This window comes from Solanum dulcamara, chromosome 10 (genome assembly GCF_947179165.1).
Source record: "Solanum dulcamara chromosome 10, daSolDulc1.2, whole genome shotgun sequence".
NCBI lineage: Eukaryota > Viridiplantae > Streptophyta > Magnoliopsida > Solanales > Solanaceae > Solanum > Solanum dulcamara.
In genome coordinates this window covers 11,525,382-11,540,681 of record NC_077246.1, presented here as the reverse complement: position 1 = coordinate 11,540,681, position 15,300 = coordinate 11,525,382, and the positions used below count along the sequence as shown (strand labels likewise).

Genomic DNA, 15,300 nt, shown 5'->3' with positions numbered 1-15,300 from the left:
ATTAACTGTCCTTTTAATATGTGAAAGGGTTTATGATAACCTCATTAAGAAACCAAAAACAAAACATATGATGCGTTATCAGGATGCATTCAGTGAGTTTGGCAGAGCCAGAGGTAGGTTATCAATGGGAGGTTGAAAGTGTTGGCACAACAGGAGTGGATAGAAAGAGGAAAGGAGGTGCTGTTTGGGAAATCAGGTTCTGCAAGGAAAGGGAAGAAGCAGGGAGAAAATTCAGATAATGGAGGAAAGGAAAGGATAAAGATTGTGAAGTGAGGTTGGGTAATATAGGGAGGGTGGAAAAAAAGAGGAGAGGAGAAAAGGAAACAAGTAGGTTGAGAGAGGGAGGAAGGATGGAAGGAGGAGATAACAGGGTAGGGTGTAGTCGAAGTCGAGTTTGTTGGCCATGATAGAGTGGGGGAAGAGAGAGATGGGCATTCAGATGGTGAGGGAGCTGTGAAAGGATGTGTAACAGGGGAAATGGGCAGGAGATGTATATGTTAGGGGACGTTGCTGTGGGCTAAGTTGCTCGGACTCAGGTGCTGGTATCTGACACAGGTGCGAATTCGCGGGTCGGATTCAGCAAAATGTAAATTTTAAGATTCGGGGGTATGGATCTAGGTGATGGGATTCAGCTAAAAAAATTCTAATTATTCAAAATTCAAGATGAGAGAAGCGAGAATGAGATGGTTTGGGCATGTGAAGAGGAGGTGCGCTGACGCCCCAGTGAGAAGGTGCGAGAGACTGATTGAAGGGGGTACGCGGAGGGGTAGAAGTAGGCTGAAAAAGTATTGAGGAGAGATGATTAGACAGGACATGGCACAACTTCATATTATTGAGGACATGACTCTAGATAGCAAGGAGTGAATATTGCATATTAGGTTAGAAGGTTAGTATGGATAGAGTGTTGTCTTGCCTTGCAAAGGTTGTTGGGTAGTACTAGTCGTACCCTTATAGTTCTTGCCATATATTGTTTATTGTGTTTCAATTATCACACTATTTTGCTGATGTTACTGTTTCTTTCTTGTAGACTTAACACTACTTTCCTTATTAAATGCTATGCTTTCTTCATTGTTTTCTTCTTCTTGTACTTGGGTTTGATGCATTTGAGTCGATGGTCTTTCGGAAATAGTCTTTACCTCCCCGAGGTAGTGGTAAGGTCTGTATACACTCTACCCTCCCCAAACTTCACTGGGTATGTTGTTGCTGTATTAAATAGAGCTACAAAAAAAATCTAACTTTTGAAAGATCTTTTGGGTTGTTTTCCCCTAGCCCAACTTCTTCGTTCAAGCTCTCCGGTTCTACCCTTAAAAAAGAAAAAGAAAGTCATCGCTACTGTCTACCAAAAGAGGAAAAGCTAAAAAGGAGACAAAATGACTATATATTGAAGGTATGCCATTTTCCACATCGGCTCTTTAAGGATGAGTGGTCTCTTTAATATGTCTTGGGTAATCCTCACATGTTGAGCTAGCTTTTGGGGTTGAGTTAAGCCAAGATTCATTTCTTTACATGGTATCAGACCCACCCCAATTAGGCTCCTTGTATGGATTTGAGCAATCCTTCCCTTATGAGCTAACTTTTGGAGTTGAGTTAGACTCAATGTCCATTTTCATAATATGGTATTAGATCCGGACCCATTCCAATTCTCATTTCCAATATTGTCCCCCCATATTAAATTGCCCATACACCAAGTGTCCAGTCTTGGATGTGGTGGGGGTTGTGAGGAGTCCCACATTGGGCCTTTATGGAATGGGTGGTCTCTTTAATATGATTTGGGTAATCCTCACCTCTTGAGCTAGCTTTTGGGGTTGAGTTAGGCCCAAGAACCATTTCTTTACAAGTTATAAGGTTCTCTATTCCTTTTCAAGATGAATTGAGGTTGAGATATATGACCTATTCTCTCTTGGAACCAGATTGTGCCAATAAATAATATAATGTATTGATATACACAACTTTCTCTCTCTATCAATGTATCACTTGAAATAAGAAAAACAATTGTATGATAAGTAAAAGAAATAAAAAAAGTTCCCCTGATGGGAATGAAATTGTTCTACACGTCCCTTTATTACCAACTTTTACTCATTAATTGCTATACTTCAATCCAAGAGAAGGGCTAAACAACTTTATCCAAAGAAAAGGGGAAATTGCTAGACAAGATATCGAAACAAAACTGCCCTATCGACCAACCTAGGTCTCTTTCTTCTCTTCTCAGTAGAAAGTAATCTTTAATCTTCTAGTACACATTCAGTGACCAATTAATGTTTTTTCCGGAATAAGCACAAGCACAAAAAGAGAACTTTGCACCACTGATTCAAAATCTCGAGTAATAAATAACTAAATGTTGCTAGAGTAGAGAGGGATTCTTTCGTTTGTCCACATCACTAGCTGTTACAAGAAATGCAAATTAGATATCGAGATACTTTGTAACAACCTATTGACTTGTAATGCATATGTGCAGCAGTTGCAAATTGGAGACATACTGATGGGGCTTGGACTTGGGAGGAACCAATCAGAGTTATTTGGAAACTCATCATGCGTCTCGCTTGTTCTTCACCATTTATTAAGGGAACTTCCTATAGGAATAGTTTGTTCTAATGCCTTGGACATTCTTCATCTCATTGAGTGTAGCAATGATTACTCCTTCGATCAGGTATTTTATCCCGAGATTCATGTGTTACTGCTTCTTGAAGTTTTTGGTTCTGTTTATGCCTAAAATAATTTCTGTTCCATACAGTGTTTGAATTATAAGTTACTGGGACTCAGACTATGCGAAAACATATCTCATGTGAATGAAGTCAATCTCGTGATGAAGAAGGTTATCCAGGTAGTGCAGTGTCTCTCTTCAAGTCTTTGTTTAGTATTATGTTTCTTTGAGGGCTGGGCTGGGGGCATCTCTTTCTGTCTCTTTCTTTTAATAATTTATCTTTTTGAGGACTGAGACAAACAATGAGATGAAATGACGCGTGAAGACTACTGTTTCTTCTCCTAAATCCTTTTATGGTCACACTTTACAATGAACATAGCTGTAATCATCACAGGTGGGATAGTAACTCTATACTACATCTGAATATACTTATTTAAACTTAACTATATTTTGCACTCCCCTCTAGTTGGTGTATACAACCCGTATGTACCAAAGTTATTTTATGTAAGGACTTGCAAGGTACTTGGTATATTTCTGCAAGTTTGAGTAATTTGACTTTATGAACTAAGTGGAATGTCTTATCAGAGTATCTTTTATCTGACAAACTGACATTATGTCCTTGCTCCTTTAATGAAATACTAAATTGGTAATATGTAATGTAGTCTGATTATGGTGCACCAGTTCCATTTTACCAATATGCAAACTTCAAATCTTTGATTAGTTGTTCGACCAATAAACTTTGCAAATTGCCACTACCATGGTTCGATATTATGCTTTTGCACCGAGACTTGCAGTCGTGTTCTGTTTCGTGCTTTTTCTCTTGCTCATCTATGACGCCGCAGATCCTCCAACTAGAATGTAATAACCATAATCCATCAGTAGAAGTAGAGGGTTTTTCAAAGGGTGACTTGGCCAAATCCGTGTCTATATTCCCAACGATTTGCTCATGTCCTTGATTCTTGTACAGTAATATTTTTGTTCGAGTAGATATTGTTAATCGAAGGATCAGACCATTGCGTTTGAATGAGTATCTTACAGAGGGTCCAGTAACATAATTTACAGCAAATACTAGGAAGACAATACCACATCGAGTCATTGTGAGAAACACTAAATTTGATGTAATATGAAGTGTAGTCTGACTATCACAAACAAGTTTCATTTGACCAATATGCAAACTTCAAATCTTTGATTAGTTGTTTGATCAATAAAGTTTGCAAAATGTTGCCATTACCATTGTTCAATATTTTTCTTTTACACTAAGTCTCGCAATTGTGTTTTTGTTCCTGCTTTTTCTCTTGATTATCCATGATCCCAAATTTCCTCCAACTAGAATGTAATATCTTGAAGTAGAAGTAGAGGTTCTTTCAAAAGATGGCTAGGCCTAATATGCGTCTATATACCAAGCAATCTGCTCTTGTTCTTGATTCTTGTAATAATCTTTTTGTTGGAGTAATGCAGACTGTTGAAGAGTCCCACATTGGATGAAAAAGGGATGGATGGCCTCCTTATATGACTTTGGGCAATCCTCCCCTCATGAGCTAGCTTTTGGAGTTGAATGAGGCTTAAGATACATTTCTTTACATGGTATCAAAGCAGGGCCCATCTCAATTACAGTTTAGAAGGTGTTCCGACACGTAGAGGATAACGTTACATACCTTAGATGCTCTAAATTCTTGAGAAAGGTATGATCTTTGGATGAAAAGATAGCAAAAACTTGTTCTTGAACCTTGGAGGTGGGTTTTCTTGATAACCCTAGGATTTCATAATGAAGAACCTTGTTAGAATTTCATAACTTTAGGTTAGAATCGTTAAAGTCTATGTGGGAGTTTGTGGGTGATGTCTTACCTCTAAAAAGCAACCTTTGCAAAATCCTTCACTTGAGTTCTTGAGAAGTTTTCTTGAAATCTATGGATTCCATGAGTTGGAGCTATTAATTTGTGTTAGGATGAAGAAATCATCAATAATTTATGGCCAAATCTTATATTGGATGGTGGATGAACCTTGAAGAAAGTTGGGTTCTTGAGAACTTCTCTTTCTAGGGCAAATTTTCGGACTTGGGGTTGAATCAAGACCTTGGGATGCTTTTATAGTGTTTTCCACGTGCGCGGTCGCGTAGCTGATACCTTGATAGCGCAGTTGGGCACGCAGCAATGGCAGTAGCGCTGCCTTACCTGCGCAATCGCACAGACTGTGTTGGTCCAGTAAAATGTGCATAACTTCTTGCACAATATCGGATTGACGGAAGGTTTGTTGCGTTGGAAACTAGATTCAAGTACATTTAATTTGATAGGTTATGGTCCACTTAACTCTTTATATTCTAGGAGATATGTTGTTTTAAGTTGGACCTTTCCCAAACTCATATGAAAAACTTCGTCGATAAGGAAGATTTCAACCCAACTTTGTGCTTGAGTTCCCTTAGGACCTTAATTCACATTCAACACACTTTCCACATTTAAGACTTGACTTTTTCAGCTATGTACAATCAAATTCATCAGGTTCGGGTCTAATTCCATAGCTATTAGTGTAGCTGAAATGAAGATAGTGGGAGAAAATGGTTCAAATCCTAACAAAGGCTAAAAATTTAGAAGATTCCTTTTCATCTGCCTAAGTTTGGTGGCAAAGTTACTCGATATTTGTACTCGGTGAAATAGTCAAAGTGCACGCAAGTTGGATCGGGCACAAAATGATAAACAAGGAGCTGAAGGACTATAGACACACTTACAATTTACGAGCTATATTTACAAATTGCAGGACATTGACTCTATACTACATGAAGTATAGCTTTTTACAATCTTCTTATATTAGCCCCCCATCACCACACACACTCACAAAAAAAAGAAAAAAAAGTTCAATGTATGCACAGTTCATTCTATTTTTATTTTGTTATCTGGGTTCAGCTTTCTTCATGTTAATCTCAAAAGATTCCCTGTGCTTTTCCAACCTTGGTTCTCCGCTATAATGGCTTTTCACCAAGTTTTAATTAATTTATAATTTCAGGTTGTTTCTCGAATTAATAGCCTTGATGAGTACCTCAATGTTGTAGACGCTCATATAGATATTGCTCTCCAGAAACACATGGTAAGTTGAGAGAATTTTGGTGATTGGTTTACGTATATCTAAAAGTTGTTCCATAGATCTTTTACTCTTATGCAGCTATGCTACAAAGCATGATGTCATCTGCTAGACCATGATTCCTGTAGTCTCTATCTTGTCATTGGAGCATATGTTGGTTCAAATTAAATGTGATGGTCCTTTTGCATCTTCAATCATTGTTACTAGTCTCAGTTATTTATGTTGTACATCCCAAAGTTAGTACATAATTCCATTTATTCTTTTATAACTCACTTTGGTTAAAGTAATTCATTTTTTGTTTGTCGGAAATTCCAAGAAACGTATTCGACATTTTGGGATTGAGATTTTTTTTCAAATCCTAACTCAATATTTACGAATTGCATCCTTGCCTTCAAATGGTCACTAATCCACCAACCAGTGGTGAAGTTTGTTCTAGCTTCTTGATTTATGTGAGGGGAAGACGTGACATCCAACCCTCCACATTTTGCTGACCCATCTCCTCTTTTTCCATTTTGTTTTACGCCCTAGCCTTTTTGATCTTGCAACTTTAGCAATTAGTGATCGTAGTGGTAACACTACGAGGGTGAGTTTATTTAGCTGGGCTAAGTTTTACGTGCTTATATTCTTCTATGTTCTCTTATGTGGATGTGTTTGGTATGGTGGAAATGATTTATGCGAAAAATAGTTTGCTTCGATAGGGCTCTCAATGAGGCCCTTACTTAAAAGGGCTTCTTCCCTAACTGATCTACCATCTCTGTGGAGGCTCTGAACTCCCAGCATCAATGATTATCTTTACACTAGCCAATTCTGACACAACCATCTTTCGTCTGCTTCTTGGATGACTTCTCATAAATTTACCTATTTCTTGTGTTTGATTATGGTAAAGTGTGAAATTTGATACCTTCAAGGAAAGTAACTTACACCAAAAGGGAAAAATAACTTCCTTAGGAAGTCAGTTTCCTTTACTAATATCTTAAATCTTACTCATACCTTGATTCAATCAATATTTAAGTATTGTTGTCAGCTTTAAATACTAGAAAATATTACCAAACATTATCCATGTATCTTATACTACTCCATGTACGATTGTCGTATGTTACCTACTTTTATATTCAACTGAAGACTGGCAAACCAAAAATGATTTCCCAAGGTAAAAAATTTTTTCAACAAATAACACTTCCCATGGAAACATTTTCCTTCATACCCAATGTATTCTCGGTTTATATTGAGTGTTTTTCTTATAATTTTCATCTTGCAATATGTTGATGTGCACTCATCTCTAATATATCTCGTATACCATATGTCATTCTCTTAACTTTATGGGCCTATTTTCCTCGTGTAACTAAGGAGCAAAAATCATTATGTTATCTTTGGTCTTTTTAAGTTTTATTCACTGCTTTTGAAGCACAATCTGTTTTGCAAAAATGATGCTCAAGTAAGTAAAGTGTTGTTGATTCTCTATTAGAGGTTGGGGAGATGCCAGTGTTTACTGATCTTAGAGCTCATGTTAGGATTGAGTAGCTCATAGAATAGTTGGAGCGTCCCATGCTGGTGATATGGCATGGGGTTCATTAGGTAATTTAGTCTTTGGTGGCCAATGTTCAAAATAAAGCAGGTCAACTTGCCAAGCGCACCAATTACCAACTATGAAATTTATCTTGATTGCATCTGATTTGATATTTCTATATGATGATGGTGTTTGAATTGTTATCTTCTCCTTGGATGTGAAAGCCTCAAACATGCTGCTAATTGTTTGTGTAGCTATTTTTCTAATGCTGTCCTCTTGTGCAGAATAGTTATCTGGAAAGCATATTAGATGGAATATTCGAGCGCACATTAGATGACGTGATTGGTGAGAATGAACTATCAAGCCTGCAATCAATTCTTCTGAAGCTTCTTAATGATTTTGACAACCTAGAGAACATATTGCAATTGGTAGGCTACTTGTTTTTGTGGTTACTTAAATTCATTTTCCTTTTACTGTTATTTCTTAGTTGTCCTATGCATCTACTAGTCATTTTATACCTTATGCTGTAGTCAGATAAAAATATGATAAACAATCATCAATAGACATGCTTACTTGTAAATTAGGCCCTGCAATCAGTTCAATAATATTGTGGTAGAAGGGGATATGAATCACTTAAATGTTGAGCCGAACTACCGTCGTCATTTTGCAGAACCATTTCAATCAAATATTAAGCGTGATGCAGGGGAGCTCTAGGACCATCATCAATATGCGGATCCTTAGTATTGCCACAAGGTATAATTGTTTTGACCAAATGTGTGTTTAAATTCCAATGTTTGTTTCATCGAGCAATAATCTGCAGCATTTCCTGCATAGGTATATCCCTGCACCATTTAAGATGGAAAGCAATGTTTAAAGTCAGTGTGTAAGATCTAGCTGACTCAACAACCTTGGGTGAAATTTTAAGATGATAACCACTTCTCGCACTCCGTGATCCATGTAGAAACAGTATACTCTTAACTAACATGGATCGCAAAATTTTCTTGTTGGTCAATCTACCGGATAGGGTGGTTTTGTACAGTTTATCTTAAGGATATGCATGGTCTCTGTAAGAAAATGGATACTTTTCTCCTTTATCTAAGTTTAGTATCTACAAAAGAGCGAAGGGAATGACCACTTTGATTGTCCAAACAATATTCCCTAACCATTTTAAGGAAAGTACACTAAGCACTCATACTGGCATACGAAGCTGGAGCTCTCTCTTTGTTGTAGTCGCCTGTATGTATTTGTATTTATTACATAAACAGTTTACTGACTCTTAGAGTGTGTATGATGACTACACAGAATTATGATCCCTCAGATGGGGAAGTTAATTGCCATTTCACCTATAAATAAAATGCATTCTCCTTATTGTCGACGAAAAGTATAACGACGAAAACCACGCCTCAATCCCAAGCTAGGTGGGTCAACTGTATGAATCTTCATTGTCATAATTGCTCTAATTTTGGTCCATAAAATTTCAATACCCATACTTAAGTATTATTTTAGGGGTTCTCTAATATACTCTAGTAGTTATATCCTAAAATACCAAGTCTCTTAGTTGACATCACTTGTACAAATTCTCAACTTCCATTGTTTTCTATCTAAAAGTAACATGTTTCCTCTGGATAAACACACCATAACATAAATGCTCCCAGGCACGAAAACCAAGGTCTGGTAGCTTTTAAGAAAATCACCTTTTAGATTAAGGTTCTAATGGGTGCTTCCGGCAACCCAACCGGAGCATATCAAGCGGGGAACGAGTGTATCTACTACAACGCAGGGTTCAATTCGTATGAGATCACAAGGTTTAAGAAACAGAGCAGAAGTATGGTTTGAATGGGTAGAGCGCAGCCAATACCAGATGAGAAGAGTCAAAATTAGCATTAAAGTCCTGAGGTGGTTGGTAGCCATATTTATTGAAGCTTCAAAAGTACAGGGGAGGACAGTTAAGAGGTGGAACATGAAGGACCACTTTGCGGATTTTTATTGCACTCTTAAATACAATGAGAAGGGGAGATACATCAGTTTCATTGCAGTTCAGGGTAAGAATAGATCAATCATTATTACACCTGAAACTAATAACAAAGGGGGTTGGGGGAACATAGCACACAAAATAGCTGGTTTCATTTGTGAACCTGCTAAAGCACAGGGGATAGACAGAAAAGAAAAAGTGCAACAGGGGAAATCATATAAAGAAGCTTTTCATCGCAGCAGATGGATGACGGAGTCAGTTGAGACGGCGAATAGCCATAACACAACCAACAACATTGATATCATCAGGGAAACAACACAAAAAGAGTGACATTCCGATTAGATGTGTCGTTGGAAAGCTCCAAAATCAAGGACAAGAAATTCCCAGTTTGAATGATGTGAGGAGATGGGCTTGCAATTCTTGGAAATCAGCAATAGAAGTCAAAGTCTTTGCGATGAACGATGGGCATTTCTTGTTTGAACTTCCGACAAGGAGAGGAGCAGAGCATGTTATGACGGGCCAATGGATCTGGAAGAGGATGAAGCTAGATCTTGATTGGTGGAAACCAACCACTGGATGTTGGCCGGCGGAAATCAAGAGAGACCGGGTATGGATCAGGATCCTAGGGTTACCCATGACTCTATGGTCTAAAAAGGTTTTCGAGGAAATCAGAAATCGTTGTGGAGGATATATCGAAACGGAGGAGGAGACTTCGCAAATATATCATCTCCACTGGGCCAGAATTAAAGTGAGAGGGGACGGCAGAGATGTCCCCAAGGAAATAGAGGTGAACACTGAAAGATTCACATACACCATTCCGGTGTGGTGTGAAACTCCGGTGACAGTGAGAGTATCAGAGAAGAAGAGAGACGAAAGGGGCAAACATCCGGTGGACATTATCCAAAGACAGGCTGGGGAAGGGTTTTCAAAACCCCTAAAGGGCAGCCCGGTGCACTAAAGCTCCCGCTATGCGCGGGGTCCGGGGAAGGGCAGCCCGGTTCAAAACCCCTGTCGGTGGAATATGTGAAGGGGCACGTGGGTACTTCAAGTGAAGGGGCATGTGCCAAAGGAGGCCCAATTTTAAAAGAAAAAGTTAATAAAAGGACAGACAAAAGGGGTATGGGCCAGAAAGAGATATTGGGCCTATTTAAAGACCCAATAGCATGGGAAATAGTTCAATCAGCGGAGATGGCCCAAAATTTCGACATAATTAACATCAAAATTTCGGCTATTTCTAAGGAACAGACGGGCCAAACAAGGAGAAGGAGGGGGGGGGGGGAGAAAGAGTTAGTGATCCTGGAACAACAAACAGAAGATAATCAGCGCGAAACAACAGTAGATGTAGTGCCATTGCAAATTCAACTCCCAGAAGAAGAACAGCCTGGCCTAAAAATATCCGAATGAATACAACTGAATATAGTCAGACTCAGTGTGGAGTTTGGAGTCAATTTCAAGTGTTGTGAAGAAAAAGCAAAGGAGCTGCTGATGAAGATAGAGAGTAATATTCAAGGAGATAGGGGAACACTAAATGAATTGGGTAATGGCAAAATGAGGGGGCTACAAGAATTGAAAAGTTTACAATTGGACACCAAATTCATAAGTAATGGCACTAGAAGTAGAGGGGGGTATTTAGCCATCATGGAACAATGAAGGTAAACATAATATCTTGGAATGTAAGGGGGCTGAACTGCAAGAGGAAAAGAAGTATGGTTAGGAATATGTTGAAGATATGGAAAGCTGATGTAGTATGTTTCCGGGAGACAAAGCTAGAAGTGGAAATTACATACTATGTCAAAGAAATATGGGGCAGCAGATGGGCTGACCATGTGCAATTGGAGGCAAGTGGAACAAGGGGAGGGATAGTCATAATGTGGGACAAAAGAATTTGGGAACGTATGGCCAGCAGTGTAGGGAAATACTCAAGTGCCTTGAAGTGTAACAGGAATGAATTTTGTTCTCAACTGGCACATCACAAGTGTGTATGCACCAAATGACAGAATAGAAAGAGAGGAAGCATGGCAGGAATTGGGGGCAGTCAGAGGTCTAATCAATGGCCCTTGGGTGCTGTGTGGGGACTTTAATACAGTTAGATATCCATCTGAAAAGTTCAATGGCAGCAGAATCAACACATCAATGACACAATTCTCAGAGTTCATTGAGGATATGGAACTGATGGACCTAGAATTAACTTGGGGAAATTACACTTGGAGGAGTGGAGAGAGACACACCACAGCTGCCAGGCTTGATAGATTTTTGTTCTCAGAAGACTGGGACTCAACCTTCAGAAACATTAAACAATCAGTAATGCAGATGGTGGTATCAGACCATGCTACAATACTTCTACACTGTGGAGAATGGGAGGGGTCCAAGATATATTTCAAGTTTGAAAACTGGTAGTTAAATACAGAAGGATTCAATGACAGAATAAGAAGCTGGTGGGAATCTTTCAATTTCCATGTCAAACCTGATTTCATGTATCAAAGTTGATGGCCTTGAAAGACAAGCTGAAAGAATGGAGCAGAACTGTCAATGGTAATCTGAAATAACAAAACAATCAGTCCTAAATTAGTTAGCTGAACTTGAGAGAATACAAGAACAAAGAAGCCTGGAGGAAGGGAAGATAGCTTCTAAGTTGGCGCTTATCTCAGAGTTTGAAGGTATAATAAACCATGAGGAAACAACATGGAGACAAAGGTCCAGGGTAACTTGGCTCAAAGAAGGGGACAAAACCACTGGATTTTTCCATAAAACAACAAAGGCACACAGGAGAGTTAACACAATTGACAATAGTCAATGAGGTGTTAGTGACTGAACCAGAAGAGGTGAAAAAGGTGGTAATTGAGTACTATGAGAACTTGTACTTAGAAACTGAAGATTGGAGGCCTGACCTGAATATGAGAGATTGTCCTGTGATCAATGAAGAAGATAATAATATGCTAATGGCCCCTTTTGAAGAACAGGAAATTGTAGATGCCATCAAATCCTGTGCTGGGGACAAGGCACCAGGATCGGATGGATTTACAATGGCTTTTTTCAGCCACTGATGGAACATCATCAGCAAGGAGATAGTGGCAACTTTTAAGGCTTTCCACAAGGATGGGACTTTTGAGAAAAGTATAAATGCTACCTTCGTGGCTTTAATCCCAAAGAAGGTAGGGGCAGTGGAACTAAATGACTTTAGACCCATAATTCTAGTGGGGGGAGTATATAATCTTTGCAAAGGTCCTAGTAGAAAGGCTGAAAAGAGTGATGCATAAGTTAGTAGATAGGCAACAAATGGCTTTCATCAAGAACAGACAGATCATGGATGTAGTGCTGGTGGCAAATGAGTGTGTGGACTCAAGACAAAAAGACAAACAGGCAGGGATCCTATGTAAATTGGATATTCAAAAAGCATATGATCACCTAAATTGGGAGTTCTTAACGAATATGTTGCAGAGGATGGGCTTTGGTTCAAGGTGACTCAAGTGGATCAGACAATGTATCAGCACAGTAAAGTTCTCAATTCTGATAAATAGAAGCCCATGTGGTTTTTTCTCCTCCCATAGGGGTTTAAGGCAAGGGGATCCACTGTCCCCCTTCCTTTCATCCTTGCCATGTTGGGACTAAGCAATCTAATACATACAACAAAAACCAGAGGATGGGTCAGAGGATTTCAAGTGGGAAACAGAGCAGGCAATAATCTAGAGGTAACACATCTGCAATATGCAGATGACACACTAGTGTTTTGTGGAGCCATAGGGGAACAAGTGTTGATTCTCAGAGTTATCTTCCACATTTTTGAAGCAGTAGTTGGTCTGCATATAAACTGGAGAAAGAGTTTCATATACCCAGTCAATACAGTGCCAAACATTGAGGACTTGGCAGAAAAATTAGGGGGGAAAGTGGGTGAACTCCCAACCACATACCTGGGAATGCCCTTAGGAGATAAGAACAAATACAAGAGCATATGGAGTGGTGTGATAGAGAAAAGTGAGAAAAGGCCAGCAAACTGAAAAAGCCAATACCTATCCTCAGGTGGTAGACTTACATTGGTTAATAGTGTATTGAACTCTATCCCTTCATATATGATGTCAGTCTTTCCTACCCCAGCCAGTGTGAATAACAGACTAGATGCTGTTAAGAGAAATTTTCTATGGAAAGGAAGTGAAGACAAAAAGAAATATCATCTAGTGAAATGGGAGGAGCTACTGGAAAGTAAGAAAGGTGGGGGCTTGAATATCAGGGAACTAAACATACACAACAAAAGTCTAATGATGAAGTGGTTGTGGAAGTTTGCATCTCCAGAAGAAGTGTTATGGAAAGAGGTGATCAAAACAAATTATGGTATGCAGGACAGATGGATGACAGAGGAGGTGACAACCCCTTATAACTGTAGTGTTTAAAGATCCATCAGGAACCTATGGCAACTAGTTTCTTCAAGAACAAGTTGCAAGGTTGGAAATGGAGAGAAGGTGGCCTTCTGGAAGGATATATGGTGTGGGCAATGGCCTCTGAAGCAGACTTTTCCTGAGCTATACGATTTAAGCCAAGCTCAGGATGCTACTGTGGCTGATCTATGGACAGGACAAGGTTGGAATCTCCATTTGAGAAGGAACCTAAATGACTGAGAGATAACCTTGATAGCAGCTTTTCAGAATACAATCCCTCAAAATTTCAATTTGACAGAAGAAAAGGACAGACCGGTGTGGAAGGTGGATAGCAGGGGTATTTTTACTGTCAGGTCAGCTTACAAAGATTTGACAGCAACAAATACTCAAGAGATAGGATGGCCATGGAGAATGATCTGGAAGATCAAGGTACCCTATAAGGTAAACTAATTTACATGGCTACTGGCAAAGGAAGCAGTCCTTACTCATGAAAACCTTAACAAGAGGAAATTTAACCTATGCTCTAGATGCTATCTATGTGAAGAACAGATAGAGACAGTCAATCACTTCTTTCTGCATTGTAAATGGACAGACCAGCTGTGGCAGATGTTCATCCACAAGAGGAAAATAAGGTGGGTGAAAACTGGGAGAATCAAAGAAGTACTAAGAAGCTGGATCAGTGATGGTAATGCAGGGAAGAAGGAGGAGAGATGGAAGATGGTTCCAGCATGTATTTGGTGGACTATATGGAAAGAGAGGAATCAGAGATGTTTTGAAGGCAAAAGAAGCAATATACAGAAGATCAAGATGGAATGCTTAGGCCTTTACTATTTTGGTGTAAACAAGTAGTTATAGACAGCACAGAAGATGTTTTTAATGTAATTGACTGGCTGTAATTAGACATACTAGGATTTTGTAAAGAAACAACTTTTGTGATGGGGGACTACATGTTTGGTGTAGTATACTTGTGGATAATATAGAAGTAAAGCTTACCATTCTGAAAAAAAATTGTTTTCTATCGTTTGCTAGATCTCCCTGAATTCCGAGACATTCTAAATCTCTTGAGTTAACTTTTTTCCATGTGATTTTAGATCTACCTCGTCCTCTTTCAACACATTCAATCATCATGTTTTCACATCTAAGAGACGGTGTATCTAGAGTCAGTCCTACCTAACATGTGGCCAAATTAGCTCAAGCGATATTCTCTCATTTTATTCTCTGTATAAGCTACTTGCACCTGCTCATGGATGTGATCATTTATGATCTTATCTAATCTTGTATGAACGCACGTCCATCTTAATATTCACATATCTGCGACAATGACCTTGTGGACATGTTCTTTAGATGCCCAACATTCACCCCCATACAACATTGTTGGCCTTAAACTCTTTCTATTGAACTTAGCTGATGTTGAATTTGCTGCAAAGGTAACTGATGGTTTTATTGGGAAGAGATCTTTTTGGAAAATGAAAACAAATTGTCAGTTTATCTGATGAAAATATAATTGTCATTTATCTTCTTTTCTTCTTTTCTCTGTTAGGAATTCTTGTGTTCGAGATCCTACAACCATTCAATTCCTTTTCGAAGTTTCAAGGTCCTTGCATGATAGCATAGATCTCTCAACTATTAAGGAAAAGGATAACAACCATTCAGCACACTTAGTTTCTCGTTTTATACACATGGTAATGAAATATTGCTTGCAAATAATATCTCTTCTTGTAGTTAGGTCAAGAGATGT

At 38.8% G+C, this 15,300-nt stretch overlaps 1 protein-coding gene across 4 annotated transcripts in view; it reads left to right on the top strand.

Annotated features, from left to right (window-relative positions):
* Nucleotides 1-15,300, top strand: part of LOC129870364 (uncharacterized) — a 44,617-nt gene that overhangs the window by 16,366 nt on the left and 12,951 nt on the right. For 3 of the 4 annotated variants that reach the window (XM_055945124.1, XM_055945122.1, XM_055945125.1), the window contains 6 exons: nucleotides 2,456-2,647; nucleotides 2,732-2,821; nucleotides 5,639-5,719; nucleotides 7,505-7,648; nucleotides 7,891-7,973; nucleotides 15,103-15,244. In XM_055945124.1, coding sequence (XP_055801099.1) covers nucleotides 2,456-2,647; nucleotides 2,732-2,821; nucleotides 5,639-5,719; nucleotides 7,505-7,648; nucleotides 7,891-7,973; nucleotides 15,103-15,244 — 732 coding nt within the window. The remainder of the gene's footprint in view (nucleotides 1-2,455; nucleotides 2,648-2,731; nucleotides 2,822-5,638; nucleotides 5,720-7,504; nucleotides 7,649-7,890; nucleotides 7,974-15,102; nucleotides 15,245-15,300) is intronic. The other variant, XM_055945123.1, reaches the window with a different exon arrangement.